The sequence below is a fragment of the Colobus angolensis genome, unplaced genomic scaffold (genome assembly GCF_000951035.1).
Source record: "Colobus angolensis palliatus isolate OR3802 unplaced genomic scaffold, Cang.pa_1.0 Scaffold200, whole genome shotgun sequence".
Lineage (NCBI taxonomy): Eukaryota > Metazoa > Chordata > Mammalia > Primates > Cercopithecidae > Colobus > Colobus angolensis.
Window position 1 is genome coordinate 6,860,540 of NW_012115156.1, and position 17,998 is coordinate 6,878,537.

Genomic DNA, 17,998 nt, shown 5'->3' on the forward strand with positions numbered 1-17,998 from the left:
AATATCAGTCTAATCAACTTGGCATATCGAAAGAAAAATTTACTGATTTATACATCCCTACTTCAATGTTCTATATGAAAGAAAAATTTACAACACTACTATGGTTATTGAATTCAATGGACAACAAATAAATATGGAAATCAGAGAAATATTTTTCCCACTTTTTTTTTGTCTGTTTTTGGAGACAGAATCTCACTCTGTCACCCAGGTTGAAGTGCAGTGATGCAATTACAGTTCACTACAGCCTCAACCTCCTCAGGCTCAAGTGATCCTCCCACTGTAGACTTCTGAGTAGCTGGGCCTACAGATGCACACCAACATGCCTGGTTAATTTTTGTGTTTTTTGTAGAGATGGAGCTTTGCCATGTTGCCCAGGCTGGTCTTGAATTCCTAGATTCAAGCAATTTACCTGCTTCAGCCTCCCAAAGTGTTGGGATTACAGGTGTGAGTCACCACGCTCAGCCCACATATTTTGTATACTTGAAATAAATATTTCAGCAATCTTTAAAGTACTTTCACTACCTAACCATAATTAGTCAGCCTATATTAATTTAGAACTTAGAAATAATCTTTGTATTTGGTAGGAAAATGTAGTAGTTAAAAGCTTAGAATGCTGGTTTGGACTACCTGAGTTTCCATATAGTCAATGGTATGATATTGGATAAGTTTCTTTTACTTGTATCTTTTTGGGCTGTAGTTTCCTCCCTTGTATAATTGGAATAATAGTACCTATTTCATACGGTTATTACAAAATTATATAGAGCACTTAGTAAGTATTGAATAAGTGTTATTCATTGATCTGATCTTTATACTTCTCATCCACTGCTAATTTGCTTCATCAGAGAAATATCAACATCATTCTAAATGAATTGGCAGTAGGTAACAGTCAGGGGTCCTGAACCTGTCACTAACATACTGTGTGATCTGCAGCAAGTCACTTAGGTTTTCAAATCTCTCCATCTCTCCTTTGAAAACTGTAACCACACCACTTTCTCTTACTCATGAAGCACAGGAGAGGCTGTGCTCGGGAAGGAAAGACAACATGGAGAACCCCTTTGGGAGGAAGTGATACTACAACAGTTCCTCTCTACCCTCCAGGTAGATGGGGTTGTATGGATTTAAATGAAATAATCTATATGATACGATTTGGGAATAATGTAATAGGGTAATAATGTAAATAAGGCTGAACAAACATAAGATTCTGAGAATTTAATTCCAGAGGTCAACCTAAAAAAAGGTCCTTTCAATACATTCCAAGCAACTCTCCTGTCCCAGCATATACAACAGGAAAAACATATGGGAACAGAGCAGGGAATATGTATATATACCAAATGAGGAAAGGTTTCCAAAATACATGCTTGACATGGACCCAGGAACTTACAACTTATGAAATTATTTTTATATTATACTTATATAAAATGATTCTAGTAATGTTTTTTTTCTCAGTGACTACTAAATATTTAACAGGGAAGTGAAAATAACAGTAATATAGATATATGGATATAATTTAGTTTGACAAGTATCATGTTTCTGAAGAGATATACATACATTAAAAAAATCAAACAATGTTCAAATTACACAGGAAGAATTTGCTATTTAAAGAAACATTGCTATGAATACTCTAAAAATAGGAAACATTTTATTTTTAAAGTGAAATTCACACCCTATTAAATTTTGTAGGCAATACTGTAATACTGCATATTGTATAGGCTTGATATATGAAAAATACATCAAAGAAAGGCCAAAAAATGTAACATAAGGAGAAAAGTTATACATATATTATACATAATCACATATAATTCAGCTCTAATTTGGGCCAGAAGAAAAAAAGGCATAATATTTAATTGACCACTATCTTCTCCAAGCTCCAGAATCAACTTACCAGTGTCAAGCTTCTCTTCATTATTTATTTCCATTACTACAAATTTCTCACAAACTGCAAAGGTTGGCAAAGTGGAAGAAATAAACTGGCCAAATCTTTAAACAAAGGAAAATAAGATTATGGATTTTCTTTTTCCTCTTCCCAAAACAACAAAGTACAAAGAAACAAAATACAAAGAAATAAAACCAAAATAGAACTTCTTATCTTAACTAGCCTTTTAAGGACCATGAGGTGATAATATTTAGTTTGCTTCCTCTTGGACCATCCCAAGTAACATTGCATAAAATAATGCTTTTAAAATATGGGGAAAATACAGTTCTTTGAAATATGAATTCTTTAATGCACTAACATGCAAATGGTTTCAAAAATCAAACAACATGATCCATATTCGAATGTCCTAACATTAACTGGATGGATCCACTGTAGCCTAGTGGTTAAGAACTTGGATTTACATATATGATCAAATTCCTGGAGTAGGGGGAACAGAAGAAGAAAAAACACCCTGGCTATATCACATTCTAATTACGTGGGCTTTGTTTCTTCATTTATAAAGTAGGGAAAAAAACAAAAACTTTTACAGGTTTAAGTAATAATTTTAGCAAAGTGACCATTACAATGCTAGGAACTGCTTTATATATACATTCTTGACATAATGATAATTATAATTCTCCAAAATAATTCTTAAGCTGAAGTTTTAAATTTGCCACCAGGTTTTTTTGTTTGTCTGTTTGAGATGGAGTCTCGCTCTTGTCGCCCAGGCTAGAGTGCAGTGGCGTCATCTTGGCTCACCGCAACCTCCACTTCCCAGGTTCAAGTGATTCTCCTACCTCAGCCTCCCGAGTAGCTGGGATTACAGATGCCCACCACCACGCCTGGCTAATTGTTCATATTTTTAGTAGAGATGGGGTTTCACCATGTTGTTCAGGATGATCTTGAACTTCTGACCTCATGATCCGCCCACCTTGGCCTCCCAAAGTGCTAGGATTATAGGCGTGAGCCACCACGCCTGCCCCACCAGGTTTAAAAATATGTTTTGAAGGCAAATTAACACAAAAGTGAGTGATTTACAAACTGTACAGATTAGAGGTTAGTCTATGAGAATAACTGAATAAATGAGTGTGATTTTACCTGAGATACTTGGTAGATCACATGAACAGTAGTGACCATGTCCAGTTTAAGCAATTCTCTACTTGAAAAATAGTCAATTGTGCAGTTTGTTTTGCTTGTTTTCCTTCTATAATCCCCAAATTTTCCAAAATGGGGGTTATCATGTGAACATAAGAACACTTCTACAGACATGCCATCAATATGCCTTAAACCACATTTTGCATTGTCTGCAAAATAATACTTATATCATATTAAAAAGTGTGGATATGCAACAGATTTAAAATACCATAATCTGTTTGAATGAAAGATAATAAAAAATAGAGGTGGCTCACCCACTATTTTGGAGTGTATATGCATGCTTGTTGTGCACATACACTTAAAAATTAGCAGGGCTTGGGAAATAGGATTGGGAACCAAGAATTCCTGTACTGAATACATTATATCCAGGCCAATTTCACTGGGCTAATTCCTATATCTTTTCTCACCAATATTCTATTATTCACTAGTGGCAACAATTAGCTTTGCTCCATCAAGGCAAGACATTGTCTCACTCATGTTTTCCATGCATCATATATATTTTGAATAGTATTAACATTACAGGTATTACTACACAGTCATAAAAACCAACTACATTCATCTCACCCATCTTAACCTCATTGGTACTTTTAGTTAATAAAAAGACAAAGACAAAGAAGATTTCCTACCTGAGCAGATCATTGCTGTTGGGAAAACCTTGCAGTAAGAAGCTCAGCACATTACTAATAGCAGCAATAGTAGGCTGGGATAAAGACATGTCTCGAAGAGTCAGGAGCAGCTTTGGGATTAACTGGAATTCTCTCATTAATTTGGCATTCTTTGAAGCTTCACTATAAGAGAAAGAAGATTGTATACACTGTACTATCACCTGTTCTATAGCTGAATAACTAACTACATGGGTATTAATTAATACCTGGACTCTGTGAGCAGTTCAATAAAGTGTTCAAATAAGGAAAGATGAAGTTCATATGGTGCATGGAGCCAGACCTATAATAAATAAAAACAGTAGTATATTTAAGGTTAAAAAAAATACCCAAATGCCAAATCAACAAACAATACAGCACATGGAACTTATTTCACTTTTATAATTATTATTTAATGAAGCTCTATAAAACCACTTATATAAATTGGCCAAAAAAATGACCAAAATGATGAAATTATCACACTTTTAAAAAGCTATTACAAATATCCTCATTACACTAAAGAGTGTAATGAAAAACATGAACATGATAGGGAGCCAAATGAAAGACAATCAAAGCCCCCAAACAAACCTCTAGACATGACAAATAAAATAGTTAAAATGAAAAATATACTGGATGGCATTAATAGCAGATGAGATACTTCAGAAAAACTATTCAATAAACTTGAAGACATAACAACGGAAATTATTCAGAATGAAGCATAAGAAAAAAATACTAAAGAGAAATGACCAGATTTAGTGTATGAGTGATTTGAGACAGTATCAAGCAATCTAAGATATGTGTAATTGGTGTCCAGAAAAGGGAAGGGAGTAGCAGGAAAAATCATTGAAGAAATAATGGCTAAAAAATTCAAATGTGATGAAAATGACAAACTCACAGATCAATAAACCCAAGCAGAAGAAACATAAAGTGGACAAAAGGGACAATGAAATGAATGACATCTTTAACGTGTGAAAACAATAAAAACAGGCAACTAGAATTCTATTCCATGCAAAAATGTCCTTCAGAAAGGAAGAAAGAAATGGAAGACTCTTCCAGATGACGGAATTCACTGCCAATATTTCTGTAATACAGAAATGTTAAAAAAAAATCTCCAGGCAGAAAAATTACACAAGATGGAAATTTAGATTTACGCAATGGAATAAAGAAAGCTATAAATACTATATATGTGGTCAAATAGAAAATAATTGCAAAATGTCTTTTGAAAATAACTGATCATTTAAAGCAAAAATAATACAAACTATTGTAGGGATTATAAATATATAGAAGTAAATGTATACAACAATAGCATAAAAATGGAAAGGGAGAAATGAAAGTCTCTTATTGCAAAGTATTTATAAGGTATAATATTCTTCAAAGATAGACTGAACTGTTTTAGATGCACACAATAAATTCTAAAACAATCACAAAAAATTGTTTATGGCACTGCAATTATTTTAGTTATATTTGTCAAATGACTATTTTAAAAATTTGGTAAATTAGGTATTTATAGACGACTTGTGGTTTGGAGTAATTAGGGATGCTCTAAGAGGCCGTAAAGTCAGCAATGTACTATAAAATAAAGCCAAAATTTATTAAGCAACTAAATTTCTGATGTTTGTATATTGAGTTTTAATCAGAAATCTGAAACTGAAGATAATCCTTGATTTAAATGTGTCAGTTACCAGGTGAAAACAAAGTTAGGCTGGATTAGGTAGATCTTCTTAGTGATCCCATAATCCCTTCTGTCTACCATCTCTGGCCTTTCACTAGTTTTAAATTATCTATTTCTTTGTCTTTTTCTTCTAATGGACTAAATGCCTTGAGTCGTGGACTCTTGCCTTTTCTTTTCAAATCCTTCATAACTAATACAGTGCTTGCCTCAAAAATATTCAGCAAGTGCTTTCTAAAAGAATAAGAGGTTTGGATATCAGAACTTTGAATACTAGGCTGAGAAATGTGTACTTTATAGTGTAGAAAAAGAAAATCAGTGCAAGTCCTTGAATAAATGACAAGATTATGCCTTTGAAAGAATGAGGTCCCAAGGGTATGTAGGACAGCCTGAGCAAAGGGAAAAAAGAAGTGATAGTTATCCTAGTATGAATAGGAGAAGAATTGAGTAGGGCTTGAATTAAGATATAGCAGTAGAAGCAGAAAAGGCAGATTATGAAATGTGAAAGTAGAACCTATATGACAATATCAGACTGTTTACAGACAGGGAAGAAGGAAGCTGATGTTTTCAATTTCAAGCCTTGGTGACTAGGGGAATGGTGGTGTTATTAACATAAACAGAGAAGTTAGAAGGAAGAACTAATTCGAGGAGGGACGCTAAGTTCAGTTAAGGTGCTGGTGGGACACAAAAATGGAAGTGTTGAGCAAGAATTAGAAATAAGTCTGGAATTCAGATGCCAAGGTTAGAGATTTAGATTTGAGGATCAACTCCACAGAGATGAGACTGTCAGCCTAGGTAGGAGTTTAAAGGAAGGAAAACAACAAATACAGGAAAATGTAAAAAAGTAAAGATGGACATCTTTACAAAAAATAATGAAAACATCACTGCAAGAAAATAATAGAAAAAAATAGAAAGATATAAGAACCAGGATATTAACACCTGAGAGCTAGCAAAAGAAGTATAACTTGAAAGAATATGAGGGAAACAAACAACAGCCAGTGTTACTGAGAGTTGGGGATACTGAAAACTGAGTACAGACCATAGATTTTTATTTAGAGGGAAGCTTCTAGTAAGCTTTGAAAATACAATGTCAGTAAAGCAATTAGGGCACACCGTTTGTGAGGGATTCAATAACTGACAAAACAGACCTTACAGTAGTTGTGAGGAAGAACGGTTAGGGCCTAGACACAAGAGTTTGCAAATACTAAGTGCCAGGCACTATTCTGGGTGGTAGGAACACAAAGACAAAGAAGATAAACACGATCTCTGCAATCATAAAGCCCATAGATCCTGCACTTTCAAAGGGATATATTATATAAATTTAGTATATAGTAACTAATATGCAAAGTGCTGTAAACAAGAAATTAAACGGAAAAAGGATATGAGTGATTAAGTGCTGCCTTGAGAGAACAGAGTATAAGCTGTTACAGTAATAAGCCAGTAGAAATGAAAATGCCTTTGAAAGAATGAGGTCCCAAGGGTATGCAGGACAGCCTGAGCAAACAGGAAAAAGAAGTGATAGTTATCCTAGCATGAATAGGAGAAAAATTCATTAGGGCTTGAGTTAGGATATAGCAGTAGAAGCAGAAAAGGTAGACTATGAAATGCGAACATAAAATGGATGATATTTTACCATGCAGTTGTAACCAAAATTAGACGTCTAGATCCTATTTATCAAGAAAAAGTTTCTATCAGAATCGCCTGATGAAAATATGTTTGACTCACGTAATGCCACTGCCAGCAGCAGATTAGCTGGTCAGGGATACGCACCATACTATTTCACTTCTAGAATATTTGCAAAATGGAATATCCTTGGAGGAAAGGAATCCCAGCATTATTCTACTTTTTATCTTTTACTAAATGATATTAACATGAATGTCACAAAATTACAGGACTTTAAACACATTTTAGAGAGAAAATAGTTTATAATCATATGGAGTAAGAAATGCATTCATTGATTATATATTATTATGCTTATATACATACTTCAAAATCACAAAGGAGGTCCTGGAAAGCAGTCGAATTTGGAATAATGGAGGTCTCATGTCCACTATCAACAGTTCCCACCAAAGAAAAAGTTAGATGGAGGATGTGGCTGTTAAGAAGGGAACGTTTCTTCTTAAGCAACATTGCCAGCAACTACAAGAAAGTAATACCACATGCCTGTTGATAAATCATCATGTATATTCTTTACACACACACCCCAACCCCCCACACACATGCACAGAATCCTATGTAGATGATTCCTGAGATTTCAAAGTTACCTTCTAAATTTTTATTATGGCAATATAACATTAGGTAAAATCTGAAAAACAAAGGGATCCTAACACTATTATTAAAATATCCACTTTTACATTTACCCTTTCAATTCTAATATAAGTATGTAAATAATTACCAACATGTGCATACAATTGTATGTGTAATGAAAACATCACAGTAAGAAAATAAAATTGTATGCACATGATGGTAACTACTTAACTATACATCTTTTTCTGTATATAAACTTTTTTTTGCAATATAGTTTTCATAATTACAATTTTAAAAGGTTGAATGATAGTCTATGGAATGTTTAGAGTATAATTAGTCATTCTCTCATTACTGGTATATCTAAATTGCTCTATTTTTTCATGATAAACAATGCTGCAATGGTCATTTTGAAAGTTTTGTAAATGAAAACACTTATTGAAATAGTATAATTAAATCTATACAACACAGTAAACAGTATATTCATTATCAATAAACTAATGGCTAAACTTGCAGAAGGCATTTGTACTTCATGTATGATAGGAGGTTTTAATCTTCCTTCAAATATTTGTTCCCCTTCTTACAAGTGATTTTTTTGTCTAATTCTGTTACAGACTGTGGATACATAAATGCTGCATTTTTTTTTTTTTAGGTCTTGCTCTGTTGCCCAGGCTGGAGTGCAATGGCGCAATCTTGGCTTACTGCAGCCTCCGCCTTCTGGGTTCAAGCAATTCTCCTGCTTCAGCCTCCGGAGAGTAGCTGGGATTACAGGCACATGCCCCCACACCTGGCTAATTTTTGTATTTTTACTTTTCAGGAATAGCAATGGTACACTTATTATTGTAGTGGCTTTCACATCTCCTGAGTAAGTAACAGAGACAAAAGATGGTAGGGTGTGAGGTAGAGGGGAGACAAGGAGCAGGGAGAGCCCTGAATCTTCTATGGATTTGGCAATCTTTTGAGAAAGGGGGAATAGGACCCCATTTCATTTCATTCCCATTTCCACAGAGAAAAACAACATTCAAACCAGCAAACCTTTGTTCTGAAAATATATTCAATGTATTAAAGCTATATTGAAATAATGTTGCCTAACTCAAGTGTTTAGTAAGATTTGATAAGATAGAAGAAAGAGGATAAAGCAAATTAAAGAAACAATACAACTTTCATTGAACATATATCAGTTTTCATAAAACTACTGGCTCTTTAAGTTTACTTGGACAACGTAATTCTTCTAGAGTTGGAAACAACATGAAAGATAATAAAAAGCAGGGTATTTTAGGTGCCAGGTGAAGTAAAGGCAAAGTTTTACAGTTACAAACCTGGTAGCCCTTGATTCTTTCCATTTCTTTGCTGGCTAGTGGGTTACTCTTGACCACACAAACCAGGGCCTTGACTGCTGCATATAACCCTTCCACATCAGAGGCCATGGCCACCAGGCCCAGGATGGCTGCAGCTCCACCAATGTACTGCAAAGTAGTGGCAACAGGCTTAGGGACAAATGTTCTTACTCCTGATTAAAAGATAGTGAAAAATAATTAAGATAAATTCCCTATGTGAACAAGAACTGTATACATTATTTTGAAAAGTTTTTAATTAGTAATGTTTTATTTTAAAAATATCTTCTGTCTATAATGCAAATTCTAGGGAAAGCATTAAAGGTAGGATTTGGGACAAGGCAATAAAGGCTGGCTGGGCACGGTGGCTCACACCGGTAACCACAACACTTTGGGAAGCTGAGGCAAGTGGGGCACAAGGTCAGGAGTTTGAGACCAGCCTGAACAACATGGTGAAACCCTGTCTCTACTAAAAATACAAAAATCAGCCGGGTGTGGTGGCACGTGCCTGTAATCCCAGCTACACAGGAGGCTGAGGCAGGAGACTCACTTGAACCTAGGAGTTGGAGGTTGCAGTGAGCCGAGATCGTGCCACTGCATTCCAGCCTGGGCGATAGAGGGAGACTCCATCTAAAGTAATAATAATAATAATAATAATAATAATAATAGAAAAAAGAAAAAAGCTAATCTACATACTTTTAGAGAAGACTGGGTGTAGAGGAGTGAGCAGAGAAGAGCAGGGCTTTTCAGCAAGCACAAATGTTTCTACTGTGTAGCTTTGGGCTGTACTCAAAAGTGCAGTGGTCTTGAGAATGAATTTCTGAGTCAGTGAGAGTGCCTTACTAGAATCTGCTGGGGAATAACCTTGGGGACAATAAAAATCACTTTAACTCTGTGAACTGGGGAACAGCTTGGAGAAGTCATCCTGGTGGGGATGATGTACTTCCTATAGATAAACCAAGCAAAGCACATTACTGACCATTACCCAAAGCTTCTCTTGGTTAAGTAATCTGAGTAATAGTACACCAGTGACTTTAGGAGAGTGTAAGTTTATAGAAACACAGTCCTGGAACTGCGTGTCAATTAAAAAAAAATCACACCTACATTCCTAACATTTTAAAGAGGCATTATTTGAATGTCACTTGCCTGCTGACCAAGATAGAGATTTTAAAAAATAAAACTAACATGCATATTATATTTCTATGTGCTCTGCAGTATTCACAATACTTTCTTTCCTTCTTTCCCATTTTTTTTTTTTTTTAGGCAGGGTCTCGTTGTCACCCAGGCTGGAGTGCAGTGGCTCAATCACAGCTCATTGCAGCCTCCTGGGCTCAAACAATCTTCCTGTCTAGGCCTCCCAATGTGCTGGGATTACATGGTGTGAGCCACCATGCCCAGCCCACAATACCTTCATATATTACAGTGCTGGATTTTGAAAACTAGCTCTAAGGTAATTAGGGCCAGGATTACTAGCTTATAGACAAGAAAACTGAAGTTCATAGAGCTTAACTGTATGGCATAATATCACACAGTGACACAACAGGGGCTGGAACCTAAGTCTCTGAACTCTTTATTTACTGCTCACTGCTCTTTCCACTATACCACAGGTCTGCTATACTTTTGAAAAGGACATACCACAGTGGTCAATAAGCATTTTTTGAATAAAAGAACACTACCATATGCTTTAAAGAAAATTTTCTTCAATGCGATATTATCAAAAAAGAAAAACAAAGATTTATGCAATTCACTGGGACAATAAAATTTGCCAATGACTGATAAACATGTTGGATTCTGACCAGCACAACACTAACTTTTTATTAATCTAAAAAGGAACCAGTATTATATATTGATTTGCACATTAAAAGGCACAATCACTGGTTCTGAATTTGAATGGCCTGATTGGTTTATGTCTCAAGATCCTATCTAACAAAAAAACAAAAACAAAAACAACGTTTTAAGCAGACATGTACAAGGCTCTGTAGAATGTCCACTCTCAACTTTCATTATAGCTTGAGTCATAGTGTTTATCTCAGAAGCTCTTAGTTCTAGCTCATTTCTAAATTAACAAAACTCATGAACTATATACCAAATCATGAAACAATCAATAATAGTTCTGAATTTTGATACCTGTCACTAAATGTAATTTGAAACTTACCTAAAAATTACATGAAATTATATAGTCAGTGCTGATTATTACTGACAAGAAGGAAACAGTGGGATTTTTTTTTTTTTTTACTTTAAGTTCTGGGATATTCTGGGATACATGCACAGAACGTGCAGGTTTGCTACATACATAAATGTGTGCCATGGTGGTTTGCTGCGCCTATCAACCTGTCACCTAGGTATTAAGCCCCACATGCATTAGGCATTTGTATTGATGCTCTCCCTTCCCTCGACCCACTTCCCCTGACAGGTCTTGGTATGTGATGTTCCCCTCCCTGTGTCCGTGTGTTCAGCTCCCACCTATGAGTGAGAATATGCGACGTCTGGTTTTCTGTTCTTGTGTTAGTTTGCTGAGGATGATGATTTCCAGCTTTATCCATGTCCCTGCAAAGGACATAATCTCATTCCTTTTTATGGTTGTACAGTATTCCATGGTGGATATGTAAAAGTTAGTGGGATTTTATGAAAGGTTATTAATTTTAAGTTGACTGGAATTTGAGACTGTTATATTTAATCTCTGAATACTGCACGTACACTATAGGTCAGGGCTGTACAATATGAAATTAAATACTGCCCCTCAAGTGAGGAAAGTGAATGCAAACTTGATGGCAAACAAAGAAGTTCGAAACAACAAAGACAAGTCCACTCACCCAAGTATCCAATCAGAGCGGCCCCAATTGTCCGTGCAGATCCATTAAGATGTCCTGCTGAATTGTGTATCAACTTTACAGGAGTGGCATTCTCATGTGAGGAAATGCCTAACTGAAAAATAGGAAAGGAAAATAATGTAATTATATAAGAACAGTTTCAATGTTTTGATCGGAAAAAAAACTGAACACATGAATGGTAACATATCTTTTCTTTCCTCCCTTATCAGAATACCGAAAAATGGCATTTAGGTCCAGCCTGATGGCTCATCCCTATAATCCTAACACTTTGTAAGACAGAGGCAAGGGAATTGCTCGAGTTCAGGAGTTTGAGACCAGCCTGGGCAACATGGCGAGACCCCCAACTCTACTAAAACGCAAAAAATTAGCCAGGCCTGGTGGTGCATTACTTAGGAGGCAGAGGTAGGAGAAACACTTGAGCCTGGGAGGTCAAGGATGCAGTCAACAGAGATCGTGCCACTGGCACTCCACACTCCAGCCTGGGTGTGTTTATTTTTGGAAATATACAAACGATTCCAAAGTGTGGAAACTCATAGGAGGTAAGTTAAACACAATTTACTGAGATAAAGATGGCGAGAGGATTTTGAGACACAGCTTCAGGGGTCTTTCTGAATGAAGTTCTTTGGTAGTTTAAAGGTTGTTATCACTAACTGCCTCACAATATTTCAGATCAGTGGACATATGAGCTTTATTCCATATCCAAGTAAACGTAAGTTATCCAAGAGTTTATAGATAAAATTGCCTACATAAAGGAATCTTACATTTTAGTACATGCACACATAACACAAGATCTATTTTCAAGTCAAATATAACTTTAATTCTGTTGTTCACTATAGAGTTATGTACAGTTTATGTTCCTTAGATATGTACATGTCAATATATGTATGTATGTATACACACACACACACAGACACATACACAAAAAGCTCTCCGTAAGAGTTGTCAATACTTACAGTTCCTGGTCTCCTGATTTCCTTCCCCTTGGACTTTGCCTCCGGTAATCAGCCAAAATGGCTTGTCACACTCACTGACTCATAGTCAGTCCTCACTTCTCATCTTACTGTGACCACTTGAGACATTTCCACAGTGAATCCTTGATCTTACAACATTAGGCCCTCCTGGTTTTTCCCCCTTCTCACTGATTGCTACTTCTCAGTCTTTTCTGGTTCTTCTTGATGTCCCCAACTCCGTAACACTGGAATGTCCCAGGTTTCAGTCTTTAAAACTTTCCATTTCCCTATCTACGTCTATGCTTTGGTGAATACATGTAGACTCATGGCTTTAAACATCACCTGTATAAATGAACTCCAGATTCATATTTTCAGTGGCCTTGAAATCTCTACTGAGATGTCTAATACACTTCTCAAACTTCTAAAACAGAATTCTCAATATTCCTCCCAACTCTACCCTTTGTGTAGTTTTCACTAATCACAAAATTTGACTCCATTTTCCAGCTGTTCAAGCAAAAAACCTGGACTCCTTAACTCTCTCACCTTTCACACTCATTCCACATTCTATCACCCAAAACTGCTAGGTCTACTTTTAAAATATACCTTGAGCCTGGTGGGGTGGCTCACACCTGTAATCCCAGCACTCTGGGAGGCTGAGGCAGGCAGATCACCTGAGGTTAGGAGTTCGAGACCAGCCTGGCCAACATGGTGAAACCCTGTCTCTAATAAAAATACAAAAATCAGCTGGATGTGGCATGCCTATAATCCCAGCTACTCAGGAGGCTGAGACAGGAGAATCACTTGAACCCGGGAGACGGAGGTTGTAGTGAGCTGAGATGACACCATTGCACTCTAGCCTGGGTGACAAGAATGAAACTCCGTCTCAAAAAAAAAAAAATGTGTATATATGTATATATACACATATACAAGGTGTGTGTATATATATATATATACACACCTTGAATCTGATCACTTCTTATCACCACCACTGCTATTGCCCAAGTTAAAACCACCATCATCTCCCATAGGAATTATTTATCATATTGGCCTCATAACTTGTCTCCCTACTACTACCTTTGTTTCTCTTCAGTCTATTCTCAATAGAAGTCATAGTGATAAAATGTAAGTTACAACATTTCCCTCCTATGTCTGAAACTCTATAATGCCTCCCATCTTTCTCCATCAAAGCCAATGTCTTTACAATTGCCCCATGAATCCTAAACAACCTGGGACCCATCACCATTCTGGGCTCCTCTCCTACTGCCTGCGCCCTCTCTAATTTTATTCCAGCCACATGTCTCCATGGCAAGCAAGCATACAGTACTTTTCTCAGGGCCTTTGCACTTGTATTCCTGGAATACAAAACACTCCCATACCCACAGATATATCCCATGCTCCCTATTCCTATGGCTTGTTACCTCATCCCTGTCAAGTCTTTGCTCAAAGTTCACCTTCTCAGTAACGTCTCCTTGGACCACCATATTTAAAACTTGAAACTTCTCTCTTTCCCCTTCCCTGCTTTATTTTACTGCATAGCACTCATCACCTTCTAACATACTTTACGATTAGGTTATTTCTTTAGGTATTATCATCTGTCTTTTCCACTAGAATGCAGGAAACATAAGAGCAGAAATTTTCTTTTTATCCACTGCTATGTCCTGAACTGAATGTCACCTGGCACATAATAGGTATTCATTAAAAAGCTGAGTTGTAGCCTTAAAAACAGTAATTGTTTTCATTAGTTTTCTAAAGTTAAATTTCTTAATTGACAATATAAATAAAAAATTAATATGAATTATGTACTCATAACAGAAACTGTCACTTTTCCAAATTAAGTTACATATCTACATGTGTTTTGGCCTGTATTTGAAGTCAATTAACCAAACACAAACAACACATGAAAGGCATGATTTTTAGCAATCACTCATAATTGAGTAGTATCCATATGAGACTCTGAGATATGTTCCCAGTGAAAATCAGCCATAGTACACCAAGAAATTATCCTGCCTACCTGCTTAGCAATGGCTTTGCTATCCAATTTGTTATACACTTTCCGGATTCTTGCCACTGTTAGAGAAGACACAGAGAGTGCATAGAGGCCAAACGACACCTTCTCCTCTGGTACTAATGACACAGGGGATGGCACTACCCCTTCGGATTTTGCATCTTTACCTTCAAAAGAAGAATAATTCTTTTCAAAATCATCAGTAGTTCTCATCTTAAAATAAGTTTTTTATTCTTATTATCCTTTTTAAATAAGGAGGCTTGAAAGTCTTAAAGTAGAATAAGAGAGGTAAACTTAAAAACTATTTTACTTCTCAGCTCTTCATTTATTTCTTTAATTAAAAAAAGGAAAAAGAAATCTAGCCATAGAGTTCTACATTCTAAGTGCTACTCTTAAAACATGTTTAAAATATAGCACAATGTAAAGGAAGAAAAATTTTAATGTTATCTGATGAATTGTAAAACATGTCCTCCTAGATTCAAAGGAAAACGGAATGAAGATGAATAAAATGCCTATCAGCCATGTAGCACTATGTCCCCTCCCCTAAAAAAGCACTCAGATATGCCTGCCTGTATTCTTCGAGACAACAAAGCAGAAGAGTTATTAATAAAGGCACGTGTTTTAAAGCCACATGGCCTGAGTTTGAATCTTGCTTTATCACTTAAAAGCTGTGCGACCTATGTTTTTGTGCCTCAGTTTCCTCTTCTGTGAAATGGAAATACTGACAGTACCTAACTCACAGTGTTTTGAGGTGAATAAATACATATGAAGGGCTCAGAACAGCTACATCCTTCATTTGTATTGACTTATTTAGCACACAGTAAGAGACCAAGAAGTATTAGCTTTTATTAGATACCATCTAAATTAAGAATGAGTGAAAAGATAAATTACTAAATGATAGGATTATGACCATTTACAATATACTTGTCCTAATTCTTCTGAGATTCTTGGTGGAATCAGAACAAGGGAGTGGAAGACATCATTTGCAAGAAGTACTAGCAAGGAATTGCCAGCTTAATATCAGTTCCTCTGAGTCTAAATTTCATTTGGGAGAAAGGATAACAAAAAGTAGGCTTGGAGTAAAGAAGTGAGGAAAAATAATGTTAAATGATCTAATCTAGAGAATATATGTGTGTGTATTGAACCTATCTGTTCTTCCTTTAACAGGAGTGGCTATACTTTAAACTGCTTCATGTAATAGGAGAAATCACAGAAAGAGAAGAGTGTCACACAGTTAGACTCCTAGAGGGCATATACTTATATCTTGGAGCCAGTAAGAGAAACTGGATAATAAACGATCAGGCATAAAGACAAAGAATCCAGAAAGTGCAGTATGATCAGTGGAGGAAAATATTTTAAAGAGGAGTGAGTATCCTGCTGAAGAAGGTTAGAGAAGGAGAAGGCGCTTTTCCTAGATAAACAGTATGCATAGCCTCATACACACACATGCATCTATATTGCTGGAGTTAAATTTCACACAACTTCAGGAACTAAAAATAAGTTACTCACATGGCATACATACAGCCTGAAAGCTTCCAACATAATTTGGTCCAAGTTCATAAATGGTAGTAACATTTGAAGAAGGTAAAACTTCTTCTAGAAAATGTGTGGGTCCCAGGCGCCAAACCAATGAAGCAATTTGGCGTTGGGCAGGTGGAGTACCAGTGTAGGCATAGACCGTGCTCACCACTGGTGGATTTGCTGAACCTGAACCCCCTGGAGTACTGTGAACATAATGAAGCTGTAAGGAAGACAAAAGCAAATGTGTGAGATGTGAACACTTTCCCCAGGAAAATAACTACTTTGGCATATATATTTTCATTATCCTAAGGTCACACAACTTTACAAATGCACAAAAACATCTGGAGTTGAGAAACAGGAAGGGCAAGGCATGATACTGGGATCTGTAACTGAGGACCAGGTATAGTAGCTAAAACTTTTATCCAACTCTCTAACACAGATAAACTCTTTAATGCTAGAAATGGCAACAAGCAATTATAGGGATACTGTCAATGGCTGGTTTGCATATCAAGTTAATGATGCTTCTTTGAAATTTCTGTGATGATATAAAGAGAGCTTTCCACTACAGAATTAAAGTAGTCTTGAAATTAGGTATGTTACCTTCAATGTGAGTCTGTTAGCTAAAATTACTGATGAAAATTGTTTTATAGAGATAAATTATTATAATAAATACATAATTAAGTACAGTATAAGAGACAAAGAACTTAAGCTGCTTTTTCTTGCTGAAGCAGCTTAATAGGATGAAGGACATTTCCATTAATTGCTGTGTCATAATAACATCTCAGCTTCAGATCCTATTAATTTATTCTGTATATTAAACAGCAGTTCTTGGTGATGTTAATAGCACAATTGTGAAGACCAACATGTGAGCTACAGTTGATTTCACACTACTGTGACTATTGACAGGGACAGTGACGACGATGATGTAAATAAATCAATAATAAATTTCCTATTGCACAACTCTACAAGCTGAGGCCATTTTTATTTTTAATGACACTAAAATGAATGAAGGAGCAATGTACTAGAGAATCTACAAACTCATTTCAAATGTAATCATGTATACAAATAAATCAACGACTATTCCACAAGGTGCATTTTAGGGTTTATCATATTGAAATACAATGCCACAATAAAATATCATCATCATCAAGGAAGGAAATATATTCAAAGATGCTGCTGGTTTCAGTGTTTTTTAAACTTTAATTCACACACAAGGACAAACTTTGTCTTTTTTTCTTTCAAATGATCGCTCTAAAATGGATACCTGCCTATAATCCCAGCATTTTGGGAGGCTGAGGTGGGAGGATCACCTGAGGTCAGGAGTTCAAGACCAGCCTGGCCAACATGGTGAAACCCCATCTCTACTAAAAATACAAAAATTAGCCAGGCATCATGGCACGCACCTGTAGTCCCAGCTACTTGGGAGGCTGAGGCAGGAGAATTGTTCAAACCCAGGAGGTGGAGGTTGCGGTGGGCTGAGATCATGCCACTGCACTCCAGCCTGGGCGACAGAGCGAGACACCGTCTTAAAAAATATATATATATATACTAACTTTTAGAAGGTCAAGAATTTTCAGAGTTTGCCAGCTGAGTTCTGTGCAAAGTAACAAGCAGTATTTATTCTCATTCAGAAAAAGGGAGTTTCACCTGTTTCTTTACACGATAATCAACTCTCTTTTTTCTCTTCTAAATAGTATCACAATCTACAGTAATGTTTAAGTAGTCATTCATTCAAG

General features: G+C 36.2%; 1 protein-coding gene across 2 annotated transcripts in view; it reads right to left on the reverse strand.

Moving 5' to 3' along the window:
• WDFY3 (WD repeat and FYVE domain containing 3) overlaps positions 1-17,998 on the reverse strand; it is a 273,196-nt gene that overhangs the window by 95,583 nt on the left and 159,615 nt on the right. For both annotated transcript variants that reach the window (XM_011941788.1, XM_011941789.1), the window contains 8 exons: positions 16,251-16,482; positions 14,748-14,908; positions 11,769-11,880; positions 8,941-9,131; positions 7,364-7,516; positions 3,939-4,012; positions 3,694-3,855; positions 1,883-1,977 (listed from right to left, as the gene is read on the reverse strand). In XM_011941788.1, the coding sequence (XP_011797178.1) occupies positions 1,883-1,977; positions 3,694-3,855; positions 3,939-4,012; positions 7,364-7,516; positions 8,941-9,131; positions 11,769-11,880; positions 14,748-14,908; positions 16,251-16,482 (1,180 nt within the window). The remainder of the gene's footprint in view (positions 1-1,882; positions 1,978-3,693; positions 3,856-3,938; positions 4,013-7,363; positions 7,517-8,940; positions 9,132-11,768; positions 11,881-14,747; positions 14,909-16,250; positions 16,483-17,998) is intronic.